We start from the raw sequence: 19,397 nt of genomic DNA, 5'->3' as shown, positions 1-19,397 counted from the left end.
GTAAATCCACAGGGCAACATAACAGTTATTCTATAACAGTAGTTTACATTACAGTATACTGTAACTGAAATCACTGCTGAGTGTGCAGTGCTCTGGTGAGTTTTGTTTACAGTAAAAACAGTACTCTATTAAAGGATATAGACATCTTACCTGGACATATTGGTACCTCGATCAGAGTTCCTCTCAAAGGGAACAGTGTACACCTGCTTCATGCTGATATGATGCTTTGTCAAGACTCTAGCAATGGTTGTCGTGCTTACACTTTCAACATTTTGAAATGTATTATTGTCTGCCAACACTCTCTCTTGAATTTTTTTTGATTTTCTATTTTGCTTTTACTGTAGCAATGTAAAAAATTGCAGTCTAATTCAATTTTCAGTAGCTTTTGAACTTGAGTTTAACAGTTTTGATAAGGGGATCTTAACATTTGCAAAATGGTCTGTAGATACATAGAGTTTTGTTGGTAAATGTGTTTTTGTGAGACAAGTATTTATGTAATTTGAAAGATGTTGTCATTGAAGGCATTTTGTGTCAAAGCAATGACAAATGATCCACAGGTTGCCACATAGTGTTGTTGTGATAACTGTATTTTGAGTTTTGCACGTGTCCGCAGTGTTGAAGAATGCTTGTTAGCAATCGAAAAAAACTGTATTGGAAATGTTACTTGCACAGTACAATGAAACCGCCAACTCATCGAGGGAACCCTTGCCCCTGGCCACGACACAGCAGTCAAGTGCTGAATGACAAATGAATCTCTCTTCTAGTCTGTCAGAAGGTGCAGATACAGTCCATGCTCTGTGTTAATCAGAACAACCCCACGCTAACATACTGTGCCATCAGGACAACCCCAGGGTGAAACCAATGACTATATCCTCCACTTTTAGAAGCATCTGCTAGGATTGGATCTTTGCTTTACGCTGTAGCTTTTACAGGTTACATCAATGGTTCCTTTTTCATTTCCCTCTTTCCTGACCACGAGTATTAAAGTCTTCTTGGTAGATCAAAGTGATGACACCTATCCCATCATTTTACCTATCACAGGTCATGAGTACTGGTGAGTATTGGAGTACTGGTATCCATTAAAAAAGTTACATTATAGTTGCCTTAGCTGTATCTACATCAGTGGTCCTTGAGCGAGAGATGTGACTTCAGAAGATCATCAGAATCCAGTACAGGCTTCATTGGGTCTATCAAATGATGTTACTGCAGTTACTGTGTAGATATGAATGCAGTCAGTTAGCTAGTTCTCAGTACAGATGTAAGATCTTAATTTGACCTATGTTGTCACAGCAAAATAATTCTGCAGTAACAGGATTTTAACGTTTAGTCCATAATATTGCTTGATCTGTGGTTAGGCTATTAGCTGGCCAAAAGTAGTCTACGTGAAAAGTGCAATATTGTTAATAGAACCGTGTGTTAGTGTCAGTTTTCAGTGAATGTATGTAAATCACGACGCTAGTCTTCATTTCCTGTGGTGCAGGAAAATTCTCAGCAACAAAAGTTATCAAATGAAGATCCTACATCTGTAGTTGAGAACCACAAGCAGCAGCCTGCTTGCCTGCCCTGCCAGTCAGCAGAAAGCAGCAGTAGCCTGCCAGGCAGCTGCATGGCTGGATATCACCCCGGCCTAGCAGCTCAATATGTATACACAACTAAGAAACTCTGTCTGCTCAACCGGCCTGTTCCATTGATTAGTATTCTGGTTTGGTTCGGAATCCGTTCTGAGACATGTCATTTATTTGAGGCAGAAAATGAAGACGTGCCATGCCATGTGTTTGTTTGCTTACCCACTCCACTCAGAGGAGAGTGCACTTCCAGCCGAGCCACTCTGCATTAAAAGCACAAGCCAAATGTTACTCATATGGAGCAGAGCTGTAAAAACCTTTCAGTTTGGCTGCAGTGCAGAACTATTGTGGCATCTGTCTGCTGGGGCATATCCTCTTTGGTTGATCCATCCTGGCCCTGCACTACTGTAAACCATCATGTACACCCCGGCCACTCTGCTTTCCTCCCTTCCTAACCCAAGCCCTAGAGGCTGTGAGCTAAATTCAAATCCCCTCGTTCAGGAATTCAAAGCGCAATTTAAAATCCTTCAATACAGTTAAGGATGCATTTATTTTAATGTGACTACAAGGTCAGTTTGAACCAATATCCGATGCATGATCAATAGGATATTTGAATTTAAAGAGCCTTGGCCCCAGGGTGGGTGGCAGTGCATAGCGTTAGTTTGGGACTAAGCCTTGGGGCTCAGGATAGGACTATCCCCCATACTCACACACACAAACACACACATACACCGGCCCCAAGCCCTTGGCCCCCCAGGCCTGGTTAACTCTCAGGACCATGATTCATTCATGGTGGATTATGGTCCAGTGGCCAGGGGGCTAGCAGGGCGGCAGGCAGTCAGGCAGCGTTCAGGCTAGCAGGCAGCCATACAGGTTCCCAGAGATAAAGGCCTCTTCCCCTGGATACATCCCACAATCCTATACCCACCGCCACACCACCCGCACCTATGAATAATTTTAACACCGGATCATTTCAATGCATTTCATTCCTTTGGTCATTATGTTTTATACACTGAAATAAATCAGAAGTTTGTGAATGTTGCACTTCCAGTACTTGTTTTAAGTTGTTTTGTTTCACTTTGTTTATTGTTTGTTTGTTGATGTTTGTTTGTTTATGTTTGTTTGTTTGTTTGTTTATATGTGGTCTACATAAGGACTAGAAGCCCCCCATAACAGCAGGTAGCCTAGCGGTTAAGAGTGTTGGGCCAGTAACTGAAAGGTCACTGGTTCTAATCCCCGAGCCGGTCAAGGTGGAAAAATCTTCTGTTCTCTCTTGAGCAAGGCAGTTAACCCCCAACAACAACTGCTTCCTGGGTGCTGTGGATGTTGATTAAAGCAGCTCCTTGCACCTCTCTGATTCAGATGGGTTGGGTTAAATTATGAAGACACATTTTGGTTTAATGCATTTAGTTGTGCAACTGACTAGGAATCCCCTTTCCCTTCCCATGAGGTAGGAATACTAAAACTACAATAACCAAGAGACCCAGATTCATACTTTCTTCATAGTCACAGTCCTTCCACGACCTCAAGAAATGGAATTACTTCCAAGAGGTCAAAACCATTGCCAGGACTGTGGGAAAAGAAGCGATGTCAGCATAATTTATGAATTAATTCTGTGGAATTACTGAAGAACTCCCCCTTGTGTTGGCTGCTGTTACGCTGCCAACCATTTCTATTACTGGGGAAACTCAAGTCAGCAAGATTTCCTTGTTATTCGAATCCCTGCAGAATTCTACATATGAATTGTTCTTATAAACAGAGAGAGAAGTAAAATTGCAACCAAAATGTTTCATGCTCTGCTGTGATACTGGAGAAAATGTCCCTTCAGATTGGTGTGTGACGACCACTGCCATACAGTATATAGCAACACATTGCATGGCATTACTGTTATGGTGTGACTACAGAGCTAGTCAACACAGCATCCAGTTATTATGTAGTTATTACTGTGTGTGTGTGTGTGTGTGTGTGTGTGTGTGTGTGTGTGTGTGTGTGTGTGTGTGTGTGTGTGTGTGTGTGTGTGTGTGTGTGTGTGTGTGTGTGTGTGTGTGTGTGTGTGTGTGTGTGTGTGTGTGTGTGTGTGTGTGTGTGTGTGTGTGTGTGTGTGTGTGTGTGTGTGTGTGTGTGTGTGTGTGTGTGTGTGTGTGTGTGTGTGTGTGTGTGTGTGAGTGAGCGTGCGTGCTTGCGTGCGTGCGTGCGAGCGTGCGTGCGTGCGTGAGTGTGTGTGTGTGTGTGTGTGTGTGTGTGTGTGTGTGTGTGTGTGTGTGTGTGTGTGTGTGTGTGTGTGTGTGTGTGTGTGTGTGTGTGTGTGAGTGAGTGAGCTTGCGTGTGTGTGAGTGAGTGTGTGTGTGTGTGCGTGCGTGCGTGCGTGTGTGTGCGTAGCAAAAACAATCGTTGACAATTCCATTCTCTGTATGGATGTGCAAATCAGATCAAACTGCTTGCATTTAGTAAATACTATACTGCAGTGGTTATTATCCTAAACCTGTTCAGTTGACTTCAGTAAAGACATACATAAACAGTTCCTTCATACTAAATTGAAAAGAGCATATAAGAGAAATAACGCACACTTTTATAATTTTGAAATATAAAATATATTAAATGTAGCTAAGGTAAGAGATGATCTGTCCAAAGTAAATGTGTTATCATTCAAATTGTATATTTTCTAGTTTTATTAAAAACTCACAATTGTTTTCAACATGTTGTATTTATACAGTGAATGGTCTAAAATGCACTGGAGGTCACATAAGCTTAGGTTTATTAGAACAGTAACAGACATACCATGAGGGCTCGATATTTAAAGAAAGTAGAAGCCGCTAGCTGCATATTCGACCATTAATTTAATAGTTTGGATTTTCCTTTGAAGACACAAAAATAAAACCTGTCTAAGTATGTTATATTAACAACGTTATGAATGTTTTTCAGCAGACTACAAAAATTAAGAAGTAAATTACTCCTTAGCATTTTTTAACACTTACACTTTGTCTCAACACATTCTGCAGATGATGGTGCAAAGCACTTTTACAGTATTTGTGCTATTTTTTATTTGGCAACTGTCTACTTGTGTGTTTTTGTAGTTTTTTAGTTTTTGTAAACAACATCTTGTACAAACTAGCACAGTGAACCATAACCCCAGCAAACGTGTTTGTCTTCATACAATATAAAGAAAATCAATACAAAAGTTTGGTTGGTTGCTTGGAACATTTTATCTGGATCAAGAGATTCTAAAACATGGTTTGACACTTTTAACTCCTGAATTAAATATATTACGTAAACAGTTGACTGTTCTAAGTCCCTTTCAGACTCCCATTAAAAGATTTTTAGAAGGTAGACTTCATTTAACAACATTTCAAGTTCTGTTGAATTTAAATATAACTTTGCCTTTTGTTTTCCCTTTGAAGACCAACTTCTTCAGATTTGGTGGATTGATTTTTTTACCAAAAAAAGGAAACTGTCCAGATGGAGAGAAAAAACTGTACTTCCCCTGGCCTTCAGAAACATATTTAGTGTCAAAAAGGTTGTTTCAGTGTCAATATGGCAGAGCCTTGAGAGGCAAAGAGGTCTGAGGAGCTTTTGAATAAATACAAGGGACACGTCTAGTGCCATAAATAGAGTCTGATGCCTTTCAGCCTTCTTTTAGTGCCAGTGGCGCAGGTTAGCGTTCAGACCAACCACCCTTCCTTCTTTTTTCTGTAAAGCTGTTGAGTCTTTGACAGTAGCTAATGATGTTTTTGTGGATTTGGGACATATTACTTGTTTTCAGAATAGTTGTTTTCCCAGTGGCGTCTGTTTGGAGGGGCGTCACTGTGCTAGGCCACTGACAGGAGTCAGGAAGGGTCACAGCCATGGAGAGCAGGGGCCCGGGGCAGCCAGGGGCCCACAGGGTCAACAGTCACACACAGTCTTCTATCTGCCCAAGTCCTTATTCGGGTTTAGAAAAAGAAGCAATCGAAACATCAACACAATACCAAGGTAAATGTTTACAACCACATTGTCCACGTTTTGTTTTTCGCCATATTGTTTCCCCTGCAAAAAACATCATATGGGGAAATTAAATAAATAAATATGACAAAAAATGATTTGACTGCTGTCCCTACCCCTGCCCCTACCCATGCCCGCTCTCCTGTCCTCCCCTATTGAATCTCTCAATGGTACAGTCAGCTCTCTAAAGCTACCAGACGGTGCCCTCGTTCATTTCCGAGGGTGCGTGGGACAGGTGGTTGCCGTATCCGCTGCCATTGAGGGACAGTGAGGTAAAGGGTGGGCTGGGGCCGTACACCTCAGAGGAGATGCTGTGCATGGGCCCTGGGATGCCTGGCTCCGGACTGGGCGAGTCCCCAGGGTGGTGGGACATGATGTCAGAATAGCGCTGCACCTCACTGGAGGGGTGGTGCCCGGGCAGGGGATGGTCCATACCACCTAGAGGGGTGCCCGTGGGGCCTGAGGAGGGCACGAAGGGGAGGTCTATGGGGGTCTGTGCCTGCGACGATGGAGGCCCCTGAGGAAAGAAGTCGTAGTTCCCTCCTGGACCGTAGTACTCGCTTTGATAATCTGCAGATCGACAAAAAATCAGGGTTAGCCTGGGAACAATGCGGCGTGTAAAAATGATCTCAGAAATATTCAGGAATTCATTGAATATACATAGCCTGAAGTTGCATAGGGAGAAACCCTCGCCGTGGCACATTAGTCAAAGGACATTACACTTAAATCAAAACTGCAATTGGGTGGGGAGAACAACGCCGCAGCAAAATTAATTAAAATGGGGACCATTTCATCAGAGATTTTACCTTCTAAGATGAAAAAAAATATTTCAGCAGGACAAGAGTCCACCACACACTATTTATATCCACAAAACATGTTAGGAAAATTGAAATAAGGAAGCACACACTCCACCACAATCAAGAAAAGTCTACATTATTACATTTTAAGGGTGGCAGGTAGCCTAGTGGTTAGAGCGTTGGGCCAATATCAGAAATGTTGCTAGTTCGAATCCCCGAGTTGACAAGGTGAAAAATCTGTAATCTGCCCAAAGGAGTAGATAAACATGTTTGTATATTAATAATTTCTCTAAATTATTTGCAATTTATTGTGAGTTCATTTCTCAAATTCAACTACCCTCTCCAAGCATCAACATTCTAAATATTCCTCAAAGAAACACAAAATGCATGTCACAACCAAATATGTTTCAAGCACCTTCCTAGGAAAACAGTAGGCCTACAAATGCACCATTCTTGCATGTGAATGTCATCTTGTAAGGAACATTTTTTAGAAAATTCGGTGAGTGAGATAACATAATACAGTTTGAATGTTGACATAATATACCTGACATACAGAGAACAATAATAATAATGTACTAGTGATTATTTATTCATATTTAATGACATATTTAGGCCTCTTGCATTAACTGTTATTGCCAGCTGTTTAGCTTACATTAACACCATATCAAGATTGATTCTCCATTCTACTGTAATTGTTATTTTTATTAGGCCTATTTTATTTATTTTTTATTTTCTAGTTTGGACAAATGGGTCAGATGATTGAAGTTTATAATCTGAGACAATATTTAAAGAGACACGTTATTTAAACATTGTAATTTAACAAACTCAATTTCGAATCACTTCAAACCTTTTTGTGGCGTTTTGGCACATGTGTAATCGTGCATAATCGTTGATTATCTCCCATTGTAAATCATCTATCACATTTTTTAACACGTGAAGATTTGGCACAGCATCCTAACTAATCCATCTCTAGATAATGTCCATCCATACCCAAACATTTAAAAGCACTCCTCTCGGTGCAGGTCCTATTCCAATTATGTGTGTTGCGCTCATCTGATAAGCCATGATAGTCATCAAAGGCGTCCTGGGGCAGCACGACAAATGGAAACAGCGCTTGGCGGACACATACAATTATGCGACATTTCAGCCAAACATGTGAAACTGATAAACCCGCTGGGACACGCACGCCGTGTCATCACTCTTCTTACCTCCGTAGTAAGAGAAGGGACCGTTTGGAATTAATTCCCCGGGTTCCAGCCGGTCCACTAGTGTTCTCATTCTCCTCGGGCTCCGGAAGAACGCGTGCCGTCTCGCACCCAGGGCGCTCAATTGCTTCATGCGTCGCTCTTTGGACCGCCGGTTCTGAAACCATACCTACGGAGCACACAAGTCAGCATAGAGCAACGTTAATGAAAATTAAATGGATTGGAAGAATTTAAGTGCACAAATTACTTCTGGAGAGTTGGAGACAAAGAGAGGCTCACACTAAAGATTGCCTCTGTATCCAAAATGACGTTTGACCACAAATCTCTATATATTAAGATAAAGAATTGAATGCACACAGGATGTAAATGTGCAGAATCCAAATTGCATAGTAATAAAAATAAAAACAAACACTTTACTTCACTACAGATAGAAAAACTTGTTTTGTAGAAATATCATTATAGATTAGTAGCCTATATCAAAAGTAGCCGAACTTTGATATCAGAACTATTCAAACAATATAAGCATTAATTATGATGTCCTTTTATCATTATTACTGCTTTACCGTTATAATATCATTGCTTTGTTTATAGATCCGTGATCAACATCAAAGCAACACCCAGGCCATGCATAACCTGGGTCCCTGTTTGTGCCCGTGCACGCGCTGCCCTGCATGGTGGTCAGGTTCGGTGCGTGGTGACCTGATGGAGTGAAGTCGTATTGCAGGGACAAGATTACTACTAATTATCGTCACTCCAGACTCACATATCTAACCTCAGTTTAATGATATTTTAACCCTCCATTTACCCCGACTGAGGGGGCAGCAGCAGGAACCTTTAAAATATCTAATTAATACTTAATAGGAGGGTTGTTACCGATATATTAACCGGCTCTGCGAGGTTATTAATTCGTAATCTATATATTCCTTCTGCTAATTATGCTCTTCCCTGACGCTCTTAAATATCCAACTTCGCCACTTTATTAATCTCCATAAACCTTTTTTTTTTTTTACTTGATCTGCGGTTCAATCTTTTGTTAATAGTTTACCATGTCCCCGCAGCACTAGCCCAATCATTGGAGACTCTCAACGGTGCGGATGCGCTTATGTGTGTGCGCTTATTTTTGAATTTAGGTGATGAGATACAGAGAGCAACTAAAAAAAACTAAATCAGATGTGCATCTTCAGTAGCCTAATTTTCAGTAGCCTACTTTTAAACTCTTGAAAATAGGCCACAAATAATGCCACAAGACAAAAAAGACATCCAAATGATAGGCCTACTTTTTTGAATTATGTTGCGGAATTTGTTAAAATTAAACATGTCAAATAAATACCACTGGTAATAATAATAATAATAATAATAATAATAATAATAATAATAATAAATAATAATAATAACGACAACAACAACAATCATATTAATACTAAGACTCCTGAAACAGATTTCTGCGTTTACACTTGACTGAAAATGGTCACAGCATGGCTAAATGTGGTCGCAAAACGTGATGGCCCAGCGTTGCCAAGACACCCATCGCTCTCACCAGTCTCAGGCCAATTGGCGTATTTACCCATCCTGCACGCCAAGAATCAAAAATACCCATATAAATTACGCTTTCCAAATAAACCTCGATCGCAGCCAATCTTTCGCTCGTTCAATTCAGTGTGACCATGCAATTTCTAGGCAACCCCATCTTTAAGCGGGAAGGCAGATGAGAAAGGAGCGGAGTGATTGTGATGAGGTCTCACTGTGGCGAACTGTTGACACCGTGCCCAACATGGAAAAACAATTGCCAACCAAGACCCCACTCCACGTGCCCCCACCATTTTTCTTTTTTTTCTCAGGCGCTCAGGGAGATACTTTCCATAAAATATAAGCTGCTATATCACACGTTTTAATAAGTGCGTAAACCTGAAAGCGCACAAGGTGAGGGTCCCCCAACTCCCCTCCTCTCACAACGGCCCGTTCCCACTGAAATATACGGTCCTCATCCACTCCCATACCAATATGACATGAGCTGCATCAGGAATTACATGTATGTCATTATAGTGCATTTGTCATTGCCATTACCTGAATGACTCTCATGTTCAGCCCCGTCTCTTGCGCGAGCTGCTCCCTGATGTGTCTCGTGGGTTTGGGGGTGGCAGCGAACGCCGCTTTCAGGGTCTCCAGTTGCTTTGCTTTGATGGTGGTTCGCGGTCCACGTCGTTTACCGCCAAGGTTTTCGCCATCGTTCTCATTACTACCCGTTTCTTTGTCCGACAGATTGGCTATTTCAGTGTCCTTTACATCGTCCTGTAACTGGTCTTGAGAATCCGGTGATAAACTTGGATCGCTACATGCTGTTACTGTAAAAACGAAAAAGGACAGAAAAAGCTTAGACACACAGTCCATGTGTAACCCTATAACCTCAATATAATGAGGAATATGTGGGGTTTTTTACAAATTTATATAGGCTTATTACACTATAGGCCTACCTGAAATAATAACCTATGCAGATTTAAATTATTTTTATGAACACTATTTGTCCATCAGTTATTTTTCAGCGACCAATTCATTAAATGTCATAAAATGGGCCTACAATAAAATCAATAGGCGTATGGGTCTCCAATAGCCATACAACCAAAGTCCGATAATTAACATCTATGCAAATAGAATTTGATATTTCGGCTTAGACCTAAAATCCAAAGAAATCTTTTGCAATTGTGTGAAAATATAGGCTATGCAATTGCGCAAATCCTTATTTCTGTTTTTACCATAAAATAAAATAGCTTAGGCATAGGGCCTACAATAGATGCAAGAGAACGGCCATGTTCTTCCTCAAACCATTGAATTGATGCATGATCATTCAACACCAAACTGTGGGTGGAATACCTCACATCCATCACAATTTAGTATCCATGCGCCCAAAATTATAAAGCCAATTTGGCCGTATAGGCCTACCTGAGAGAAGGTTTGTGTCTTTCCCATTGCTGTGGGTTAGATAATCTTCTTTGCAGACAAATTTGTTTTCGTCTATGATGTAGAGCTCCTCTCCCGTGGATAGCTGTTTGTTACACATCATGCAGGTGAAGCAGTTGAGATGAAACACTTTGCTCCTTGCCCTCCGGACCAAGTCGTTCGGCGAGATGCCTTGAGAACAGCCCGCGCACTTTGTCCCGAACCTCCTGCAAGGGGACACAGGAAGAATGCATGATTATTAAAATGTGTTTAGGCACAAAACCAAACAATATATGTTAGTATACAACGACTGCATATTGACAGTGTGAATAAATACATATTTTTTAATAGAGGTAACAGCTTAGTCAACACTGTTAAGAAAAGGTGCTATCTAGAACCTAAAAAGGTTATTCGGCTGTCCCCATAGAATAACCATTTGAAGAACCCTTTTTGGTTGCAGGTAGAACCGTTTGGTTGTAGGCTATGTTCAAAATATACAGGTTAAGACAAGAGGATTAATATCCCATAACTCTTTGCAATTCATGGGACAAGCGTTGCTAGTTAGAAACGGCGCTAGTAGTTATCAATGGAGCTGGTCACATGAATTTTAGAACGCTTCCGTATGGAATTACTTCATTGTTTTGACCTTCCCATTTTCAACCTAGGTTGCAGGTTGAACCGTTTTGGGTTCAATGTAGAACCCTTTCCACAGAGGGTTCTACATGGAACCGAAAAGAGTTCTACCTGGAGACAAAAGGGGTTCTACCTGGAACCAAAAAGGATTATCCTATGGGGACAGCCGAATAACCCTTTTGGAACCCTTTTTTCTAAGAGTGTATGAATAGGCCTGCTGGCTCCCAATTGCAATGATTCACGATGAGAATGATTCCATAATGGCCATATGTGGTCCTGTTCTTTATAATTATGGTTGACCGTAATAGGCCCTGTCCTTATTTTATATTTCTCATTCATTGTCAACGGAAACATTTTCTTACTTTTCCCAATCAAAAATGATTTGTTCCATTATAGATATATTTTTGTGTAAATAAGAGAATTGCCTAGAATTGCATTTTAAGCCTATTTAGACCTGTTAGAAGAAAACAATTTGTGTTGTCCATTCTGCAATTTAGCTGATCATTATGAACAAAGAACACATAATGTAATTACACAAAACAACAGGCCTAAATGTCTAACACAATTAGGCAATAACGTTCTCTAGGGTTTTGGGATAATAAAGACTTATACACCATAATATACATTGCAATATAGAAGTTATTACTTTAACGTGTAATGATCCTATTTTTGTTGATTGTAACGGAAACGAATGTGTATTGAGATGGTGTACACTGACTGCAAGTCTGTGATTGCATTGTCTGCTTGTTTGATCTTTTAAACAGGTTTATTATTTAAATCCACTTATCACGTCCTTCTCACTGGAGCCGTGCAAACACAGGGACCTGGGCAGATAGCTTTGCCACTGGGCCGAGACACACTTCCTCCACACTATCCCGATTAAGTATTTTCTAGCCGCTTCTCTGCACTTCTACGCCTTTATAAACAACGTGTGATTTCCTTCATACCCCATACCGAGGACGAGTACACACGCGTTTAATGTTGCTGTCCAACTTTTAGCATAACAATACAAATTAACAAGCCTTTAATTACTGGCTGTCCTAATCAAAGCTTCCGAAGCACCACCTCCAAATATACCTTCACACCTAGCACTTATTAGAAATTCTGGAGGAATTGGATGCTATTTGAACCATATTAGACATTTCTAAAACTGATATTTAGAGTGGTTCATGTATTAATATGTGCGATCTATCATACATTCCATTACGTATTTAGCCTTGAGTATGCCTATCATTTTGTATAAGCAAATTATAATGGTAAATGTTTTGAGAGAAAAAGGCAAACAATTATTGGCTTAACAGTTGTCTAAAGCACAGTTTGAAGGTATGAGGTGTAATTATCGTATGTCTTTAGATAGTTTTGCAATTTATTTTTAAATGATTTATAGGCTCTACTTTTGAGTTCATTAGTTCAGAAGTTAGAGATTCACCTCTGTTTTTTTTTTTGTTACACTAAACAAATACCTGTGTTTATATGTTCATTATTAGCCTATAATAAATTATATTGAAAATGTTTTGTGTTTGCATTATATCCTTATGAGTCTTTTTTGGGAAAATTATGCATTTGACTGAGAACATTAGGATAGTAGTGTTTACTAAACAGAAACATGGCAATGCTTATCCAAGACTATACATCTGAAATAATAATTCCTGTAGTAAAGGACGAATGAAAGGGAGCAAGCTCCCACCGGTCAATCTTACCTAAAGAAGTCGTTTTTGCAGTATAGTTTCCCCTCTCGAGAAAAGCATTTCTCTGTTAAATTGCATTTACACTCGCAGCACTGTACGCACTTGACGTGCCACGCTCTGTCCAGAACATTGAGGAGAAACCTGTCCAGTATAGGCCTCTCGCACCCGGCACAGTGGACCATCGTCTTTGGATTTGCACCTACTCTACAACCGTTTCTGTTCAGCCTCCTGAGGTTGTGATCGTCTCACTCACACTGACTTGAGCAGAAAACAAATCAACAACACACACCGATCATTGGATGTTTTGTATTTGGAGTATTTGGTTCCTTATTCGCTCGGAGGTCCTTTTTCAATGTGTTTACATAAAAAGTCGATGGGTAGCCTGGTCGCTATCCTACCTCTTCTTCGCTCCTCTGAAATGGTCAGCATGGAAGTTTATAGGATCCAAGTACAGGATGGCGACCGTTAGCCAGGATGCAATTCAGGATGGCGACCGTTAGCCAGGATGCGTCCTCCCGGGTGAGGTAGTGCCAAAGCCTTTGACGCCTCGAAAATCAGTCCTTTTGATCCTCTCCCATACACCCAACACACATCGGCTTAAATGAAGCCAATCAAATGGCAAAAAATATCAAGCCACCTCTGAAGATTGGCTATACTGCGAGCACCACAGCCTATCAGCAAGTATCCGTGGTCGTCAAAGTGAAGCATTGGCCGAAAAAGCTATGTGTGCCAGTTACTGTTGAAGACGCACATCTAACTAAATGGTTTTGGGGCAATAATGTCACACAACAAGACTCGCGTGCCTATAAATAATTCAATGTTCTTTGACATGACCGCTTATCCACTGTTGAGCACCCGATGAGAATCGAAATAATTAACCACAAAAATATTTCAAGGAAAAGTGTGTTTCCTCCGGCTCTGTTGGCTAGCTGTCCCCTCGAGCTCTCTTTTGGTAAATTATGCTAGTGATGGTAGGATGCGTGTGACATCTCTGTGCAGGGTTGACGCTCCGTGTTCAGTCTCCAGTACTCTGCATGTTCCTGAAAGCACACGAGCCAGCCTTATTCACAGGATCGTGACGTCAGGCAGTGGAGAAGCCAATCAGCAGCGCGCCATGCAAGTAACCATTAGCTATCCCTTCAAAGCAGAGCCGGTGCATTCTGTACTATTTATGGGGAACTGAAGAAACCAATTGTCAAATATTCCCAGAAACGGTCATATGTTAGTGAATGTATGTGGACGGAAAGACGACGACCGTTGAGGTAAAAACAGCACAATAATCCGTTTATCAATTGTCTGCGGCGAGGGAATGGACATGAAGAATCATTTGATAAGGTAAATATGGGCATCTTAATGTTCTCTCCTGATCCTGCATGGATCCTCCTCATGGGCGAGAGAGAGCTCGTCTTAGTTTTAAAAACAGTAGCATGTCTATCTTATATTCATATAACAAAATGGGATGGATTAGATAAAAGCATGCATGCTTTTGTTTCTTTTTTCTTTTTTTGGGAAAATCTAATTTTGACTAAGTTTTAGCATATAGTATATAGGCTAAAGAAGTGAATTGACTTTTGCCATACAATAGGTTATTAAATTATCAATGACAAGAGATAAGTCATATATTTAAATTGACCGAATGTTTTTTATTAGAATGTGCAGCCTCTCCAATGCGCCAAAACGAATGTGGTGGCACACGCTTTAGTGAGTGCTCTCTTGGTTCGGGATTAAAACATTTTAGATTATAGTTTAGATACAAATTCGCAATTATGTGTACATTACCTATGGGAAATGAAGTCGACATGGGTTAGAGATTAGTATTTACCCAAAACGGGAATTATGTTTCACAATTCGAAATAATCAGAGGTATAGGCTATGTCCTGGTGGCTGTTATAACCTTTTTCATCATATGCTTTTACATAGCCTGCACATAGCCTTCTTCTTACCTTTTATGCATGTTATCATTTATTTGCCATGATCATTATTTCATCACTAGTTCAATCCACGTTGCCCACCAATACATCTCAGCAGTGCTGTGCTCTCTTTGATATTTTGTGGAGCATGGGTGATGTGAAAGACGAAGAGGCTCAAACGTTTACAGGTTGCTAGATCATTGTGACAGCTGCTGATGGCTTCAACACCTTAGGACGTTTAATTAAGGCCTTTCAATCCAATTACAAGAAGTGGAGCAAAAAACATTACCTAGAAGCTTGCAGACTCCAAAATAGTTGGGGCTATGCATTATGTAGGCCTATTGAAAACTCTGAAAGTATTACGAGACTTTCAGAGTTTTACAGGACCAAAACTGCTCTTAATTTTTTAGGAATGTCTAATCGTTCTTACTATTGATGCGTTTTTAGACTTCACATATCCAGCCTTCATATTTCTTAGTTTTGCATTTCTTAGTTTTGCAATTGTTTTTAAATCATCCTTCATAGACCTGTCTTTAAAGCTCAATGGAAGCTCAATGGAAGTTGAATCCTCTTTTAATCTTTTGAGTTCTTGCTTTCACAAACTAACATCTGTAAAATGATAGCTTAATAAATATAGTATTAAAAGTAAAGAAGTTGTAATAGTTTTATTTGTGAAGTGTTGACACTAAATGCTTTATGACTGATTGGATACTTTCAGACATTGGGAGGGAAAAGTGATGCCAAGGCCAACACATAAACTCACATGGATGGTTGGCAGTTCGCACTTGTCGCGGGGTGACACCGCAACAGGGAGCCATCATCCGAAAGGCCTCCGCTCTCACTCTCTCCTAGCCAATGAGATTACATTTCTTCATGACACCTAATCTTACATCATCACTATCTCACTTCTCTCTCTCACACACACACACACCCACACCCACACACACCCACACACACACTGTTGGGCAGCGGCGTATTTTTGTGCAAACGTTCCAGTCTGAAATCTGGTTTCAATAGCACGCCTCCTCGTCCTCGTGCATATGGGCTACTTCTCATGTAAAACGGAGGCGGGGGCAGGACAAGGCCGCGACCGGCCCCATACTATAAAATCATGGTGACAGCTGCCTCGGAGCGTCTGGGGAGCGCCTATTTTGACTGCGGCACCCTTTCGATGACATGTGTTGTCCCCGGGGAAGAATAACAGATAAGAGTAGAACACACAAAATCCTCCAGCCCCGGGATCTCTCTCTCTCACACACACAACATCCTCGCGCCCCGGTATCTATTTCTCTCTCTCTCTCTCTCTCTCTCTCTCTCTCTCTCTCTCTCTCTCTCTCTCTCTCTCTCTCTCTCTCTCTCTCTCTCTCTGCGTGTGACTGTGAGTGATTTTAATGCATATGCTAAGCATTAGGTTACATTTCCACCAACATCTCACTGAGAGAGAAAGAGAGAGAGAGGGAGAGGAGAGAGGGGAAGAGACAGAGAGATGGATGACGTAGCAGAGACACTTCAGACCATATAGTTTGGTCAACTCTTTGGCATAAATAATAAATATATAGACGTTTATAGTCATCCTCATATAGCAACTTGATCTCATAGTTTCACTTTGGGATTTGAAGTAATTGGATGAAATTCGATTTTTTTTACACCTAAATATAGACATATGTACCTGTACAGTCATTGAGCGTTGGGTCAGTAACTGAAAGGATGCTGGTTCGATTCCCCGAGCCGACTAAGTGAAAACTGTTGATGTGCCCTTGAGCAAGGCACTTAACCCTAATTGCTCCTGTATGTCGCTCTAGATAAGAGCGTCTGCTAAATGACTAAAATATAAAATGAGAGAGAGAGAGAGAATGGGGTAGAAAATTGTCTGAAGAAGACTTTTGACAGTTAGGCGATTAAACTAAACTCAGCCACAAATGACAGCGTGAAATGTTCAGACTTTTCATGATAGGGATAGATTATTATGTGAGATATCTAGCCTTCCAGAACTGATGTCATAGTATATACCACAAGCTCTGACTGAGGAATATAAAGTCTTCTTACACTTAGACTTGGCTACTGACTTATGGGAAGTACATACGTACTAAATAGCTGTAAATAAATAACATGTTATTTTCAGCACCAGTAAAATATGACTTGTCACACAGGGAATAATCTTTCCTGATTTAGAAGAATAAACCATTCAGTACAGCATAACCCACAGAATGAGATTAATCCATGAATAAAAACGAAATCAGACATATATGAATATCTCAGGACCCCTCGAGGCAATGACGCGATTAAATGCAAAAGGATTACTGCTGTAATACGTATAGGAGTAATGTTTTTCACCCAGTCAACGCATTTTCGTTTCGTATCCAGAAGTGATAAATTCGAATTGTATTTACCCAAAGAAAAAGTATAGGCCTACATGTGCTACATATGTCACAACTGAAGATGCCTAAAGTTCCTAAACTTAGTTTCTCCAAAATTCTAAGATAGGCACCACAAAACAATATCAAGGCAGGCCTCTATATCATTTCATATCTGCCTCTACAGTATATTTCCTCACTTTATGTCCATACTCAGCGACAGACTGCTCCAAAGGGAGCTTGGTTTTACTACTGCTCTTTTACAGTATATGCAGGGAGCAACGTTGGGGCAAGGCTAGAGGGAGCCATCGATTGAAAAACGCACAACACAAAACCAAACAAAACCTGGCACTAAACAGGGCATGAACTAAACGCATCTCATTGCACATTCTCCTCCAGTCAAAATATGAGACCTGCTCTGTTGAGTAGGATATGTCAGAATGGCTACTTACTTTTTTCGAAGCATCGGTTTTTGTCTGTGTTGACTTAAACTGCATAGCCTATTCTGTCAGCGGTGGTAAGGCCTAGATATACAATTATTTTTCATGTGACAGGTGTAGGGTATTCTTATTTTGAACACAACACTTTTGTCTGTATTTCTATTATATTCTATTATATTATATTGTTACTTGTCATGGAATCAGACAATCCCCTAATACAATTTAGCCTAAACGTAATGTAGCCTACATTGGCTTCTATAGGCCCTGTGTCATTTTTAAAACCTAAATAGAGCCCACTTTAAAATTATTAAATCATATATTAATATTCTAAATAGCATGTCCATGCCATTCATCCTAGATGCAGATAATAACGCTATTTCGTTGAAGATAATGATTAGCCTATTTTCAGGTTTAATAAAAACCTTTTTCTGAAATGCATTTTTTTAATCAACAAAAACAACATTTTAGTTTAGGCTATTCAGTAGGCCTACTTATGCGAAATACCCCTATACATTTAACAAAATAAGTTGTATGTTTGTATGCTGCTGATACGTGACCGGGCGAGTGAGATTTGAGAGTGGGCAGTGGACTCTGTGATCACTAACCGTGCAGACACGCCGTGAATCCGGTAATAAAGTGAGAAATATTACCTCTGACTTGAGCTTTGATCAGCTGAGCGCACCGGGGACCGCCGAGAGCACTGCCGGAGGGGGGAGTGAGGAGCCGTGGCGGGCAGGCCTTCCCTATAGCCCCCACCGCGCCACAGCCCTGTTTGGGTACAATCACCATCCAGTTGGGATTTCAGAGGAGACTCGGATAGGCACGTCTCATTCATAAGCGCATATTGAGCTCATAGAAATTAATGTCTTGTTGTTTTTACTCTCATGTAATTCGTTTGGATTACAACTGAAGAGTTTGAAATAGATGAGGCCTCTTTCTCAGACCTCATCCTTCCTAATCAAATAGGAAAAAGGGATAGGCTAAATTAAATAATTTAACAGTAGGCCTACGATTAAATTGTAGACAATGCTGAACGTACATAAATTGGCCTTGGGACAAAACTATAAACTGCTGAAATGGGAGGACAACCCAATTGCAGATGAAAAATTAGAAAACAAAAGAACTGAAATGGTCGTTTTAGTAGGCCTAGGTCTATAACTGGACTATTATCAGAATTATGCCTGACGTGGCATGAGAAGAAACATCTGTGGCACTAATGTGTTATTCATTCCTATTAAATCTTGAATAACTGATTATTATTGTTTGATTCCCATTCATTTTAAACATTTCGTGGATAAAACCGACATTTTGGAATTGTTTGAATTATTAGTACATTCATAAAAAATCCTATGTTGCTGTCATGACAAAAATAATTAACACAATGTGAAACATCTGACAATGTTAGCATAGTTTAACAAACTCAAGCATTTAGATTCAGTAGGCCTAAATAAAATAAAATACATGATGTATATTATTTTGAATTGTACAAACTAACAAAATAAATAAAGAGTATGCCCTCTTTTACCATTGAGAGTTCCTATATTTCCTCACAAAATATTTTTTCTCACACACTAAAAATAATTAATGGTATTGGAAGATCCCAAAATAACTACTTCTGACAAGGCAGCCTATATCATGTTTATGGTGCACGTGCGTCACGGAGCTAAGGGCAAGGGGCAGGGCGGGGATCTTTCTAATAGGTTCACCATCAAGCATGTGATATGGGTCGTATTCATAAAACGTCTTTATTTTCACTGCGTGGACAAGGAGGCAGGCGAGAGAGAAAGTGTGCTGTCACTCACCACAGCTCAAACAGAGCGCGGGCCACCGTGCGCGTCCGCGAGGTGAGGAGAGGGGCTGCCGCTCAGCTGTAGCCAACAGCGTGCCAAAACT

General features: G+C 40.5%; 1 protein-coding gene across 1 annotated transcript; it reads right to left on the bottom strand.

Moving 5' to 3' along the window:
• Positions 1-4,221: 4,221 nt before the first annotated feature.
• Positions 4,222-13,820, bottom strand: LOC121558202 (LIM/homeobox protein Lhx1). Its single transcript, XM_041871692.2, has 5 exons — positions 12,813-13,820; positions 10,483-10,706; positions 9,610-9,887; positions 7,549-7,714; positions 4,222-6,113 (listed from the first exon to the last, which is right to left on the bottom strand). Exons 1-5 carry the CDS (start codon positions 12,980-12,982, stop codon positions 5,734-5,736), a joined length of 1,218 nt encoding a protein of 405 aa, XP_041727626.1. The 5' UTR covers positions 12,983-13,820; the 3' UTR covers positions 4,222-5,733.
• Positions 13,821-19,397: the final 5,577 nt, after the last annotated feature.

Source organism: Coregonus clupeaformis, chromosome 5 (genome assembly GCF_020615455.1).
Source record: "Coregonus clupeaformis isolate EN_2021a chromosome 5, ASM2061545v1, whole genome shotgun sequence".
Classification (NCBI taxonomy): Eukaryota; Metazoa; Chordata; class Actinopteri; order Salmoniformes; family Salmonidae; genus Coregonus; species Coregonus clupeaformis.
This window is presented reverse-complemented; position numbering and strand designations above follow the sequence as displayed.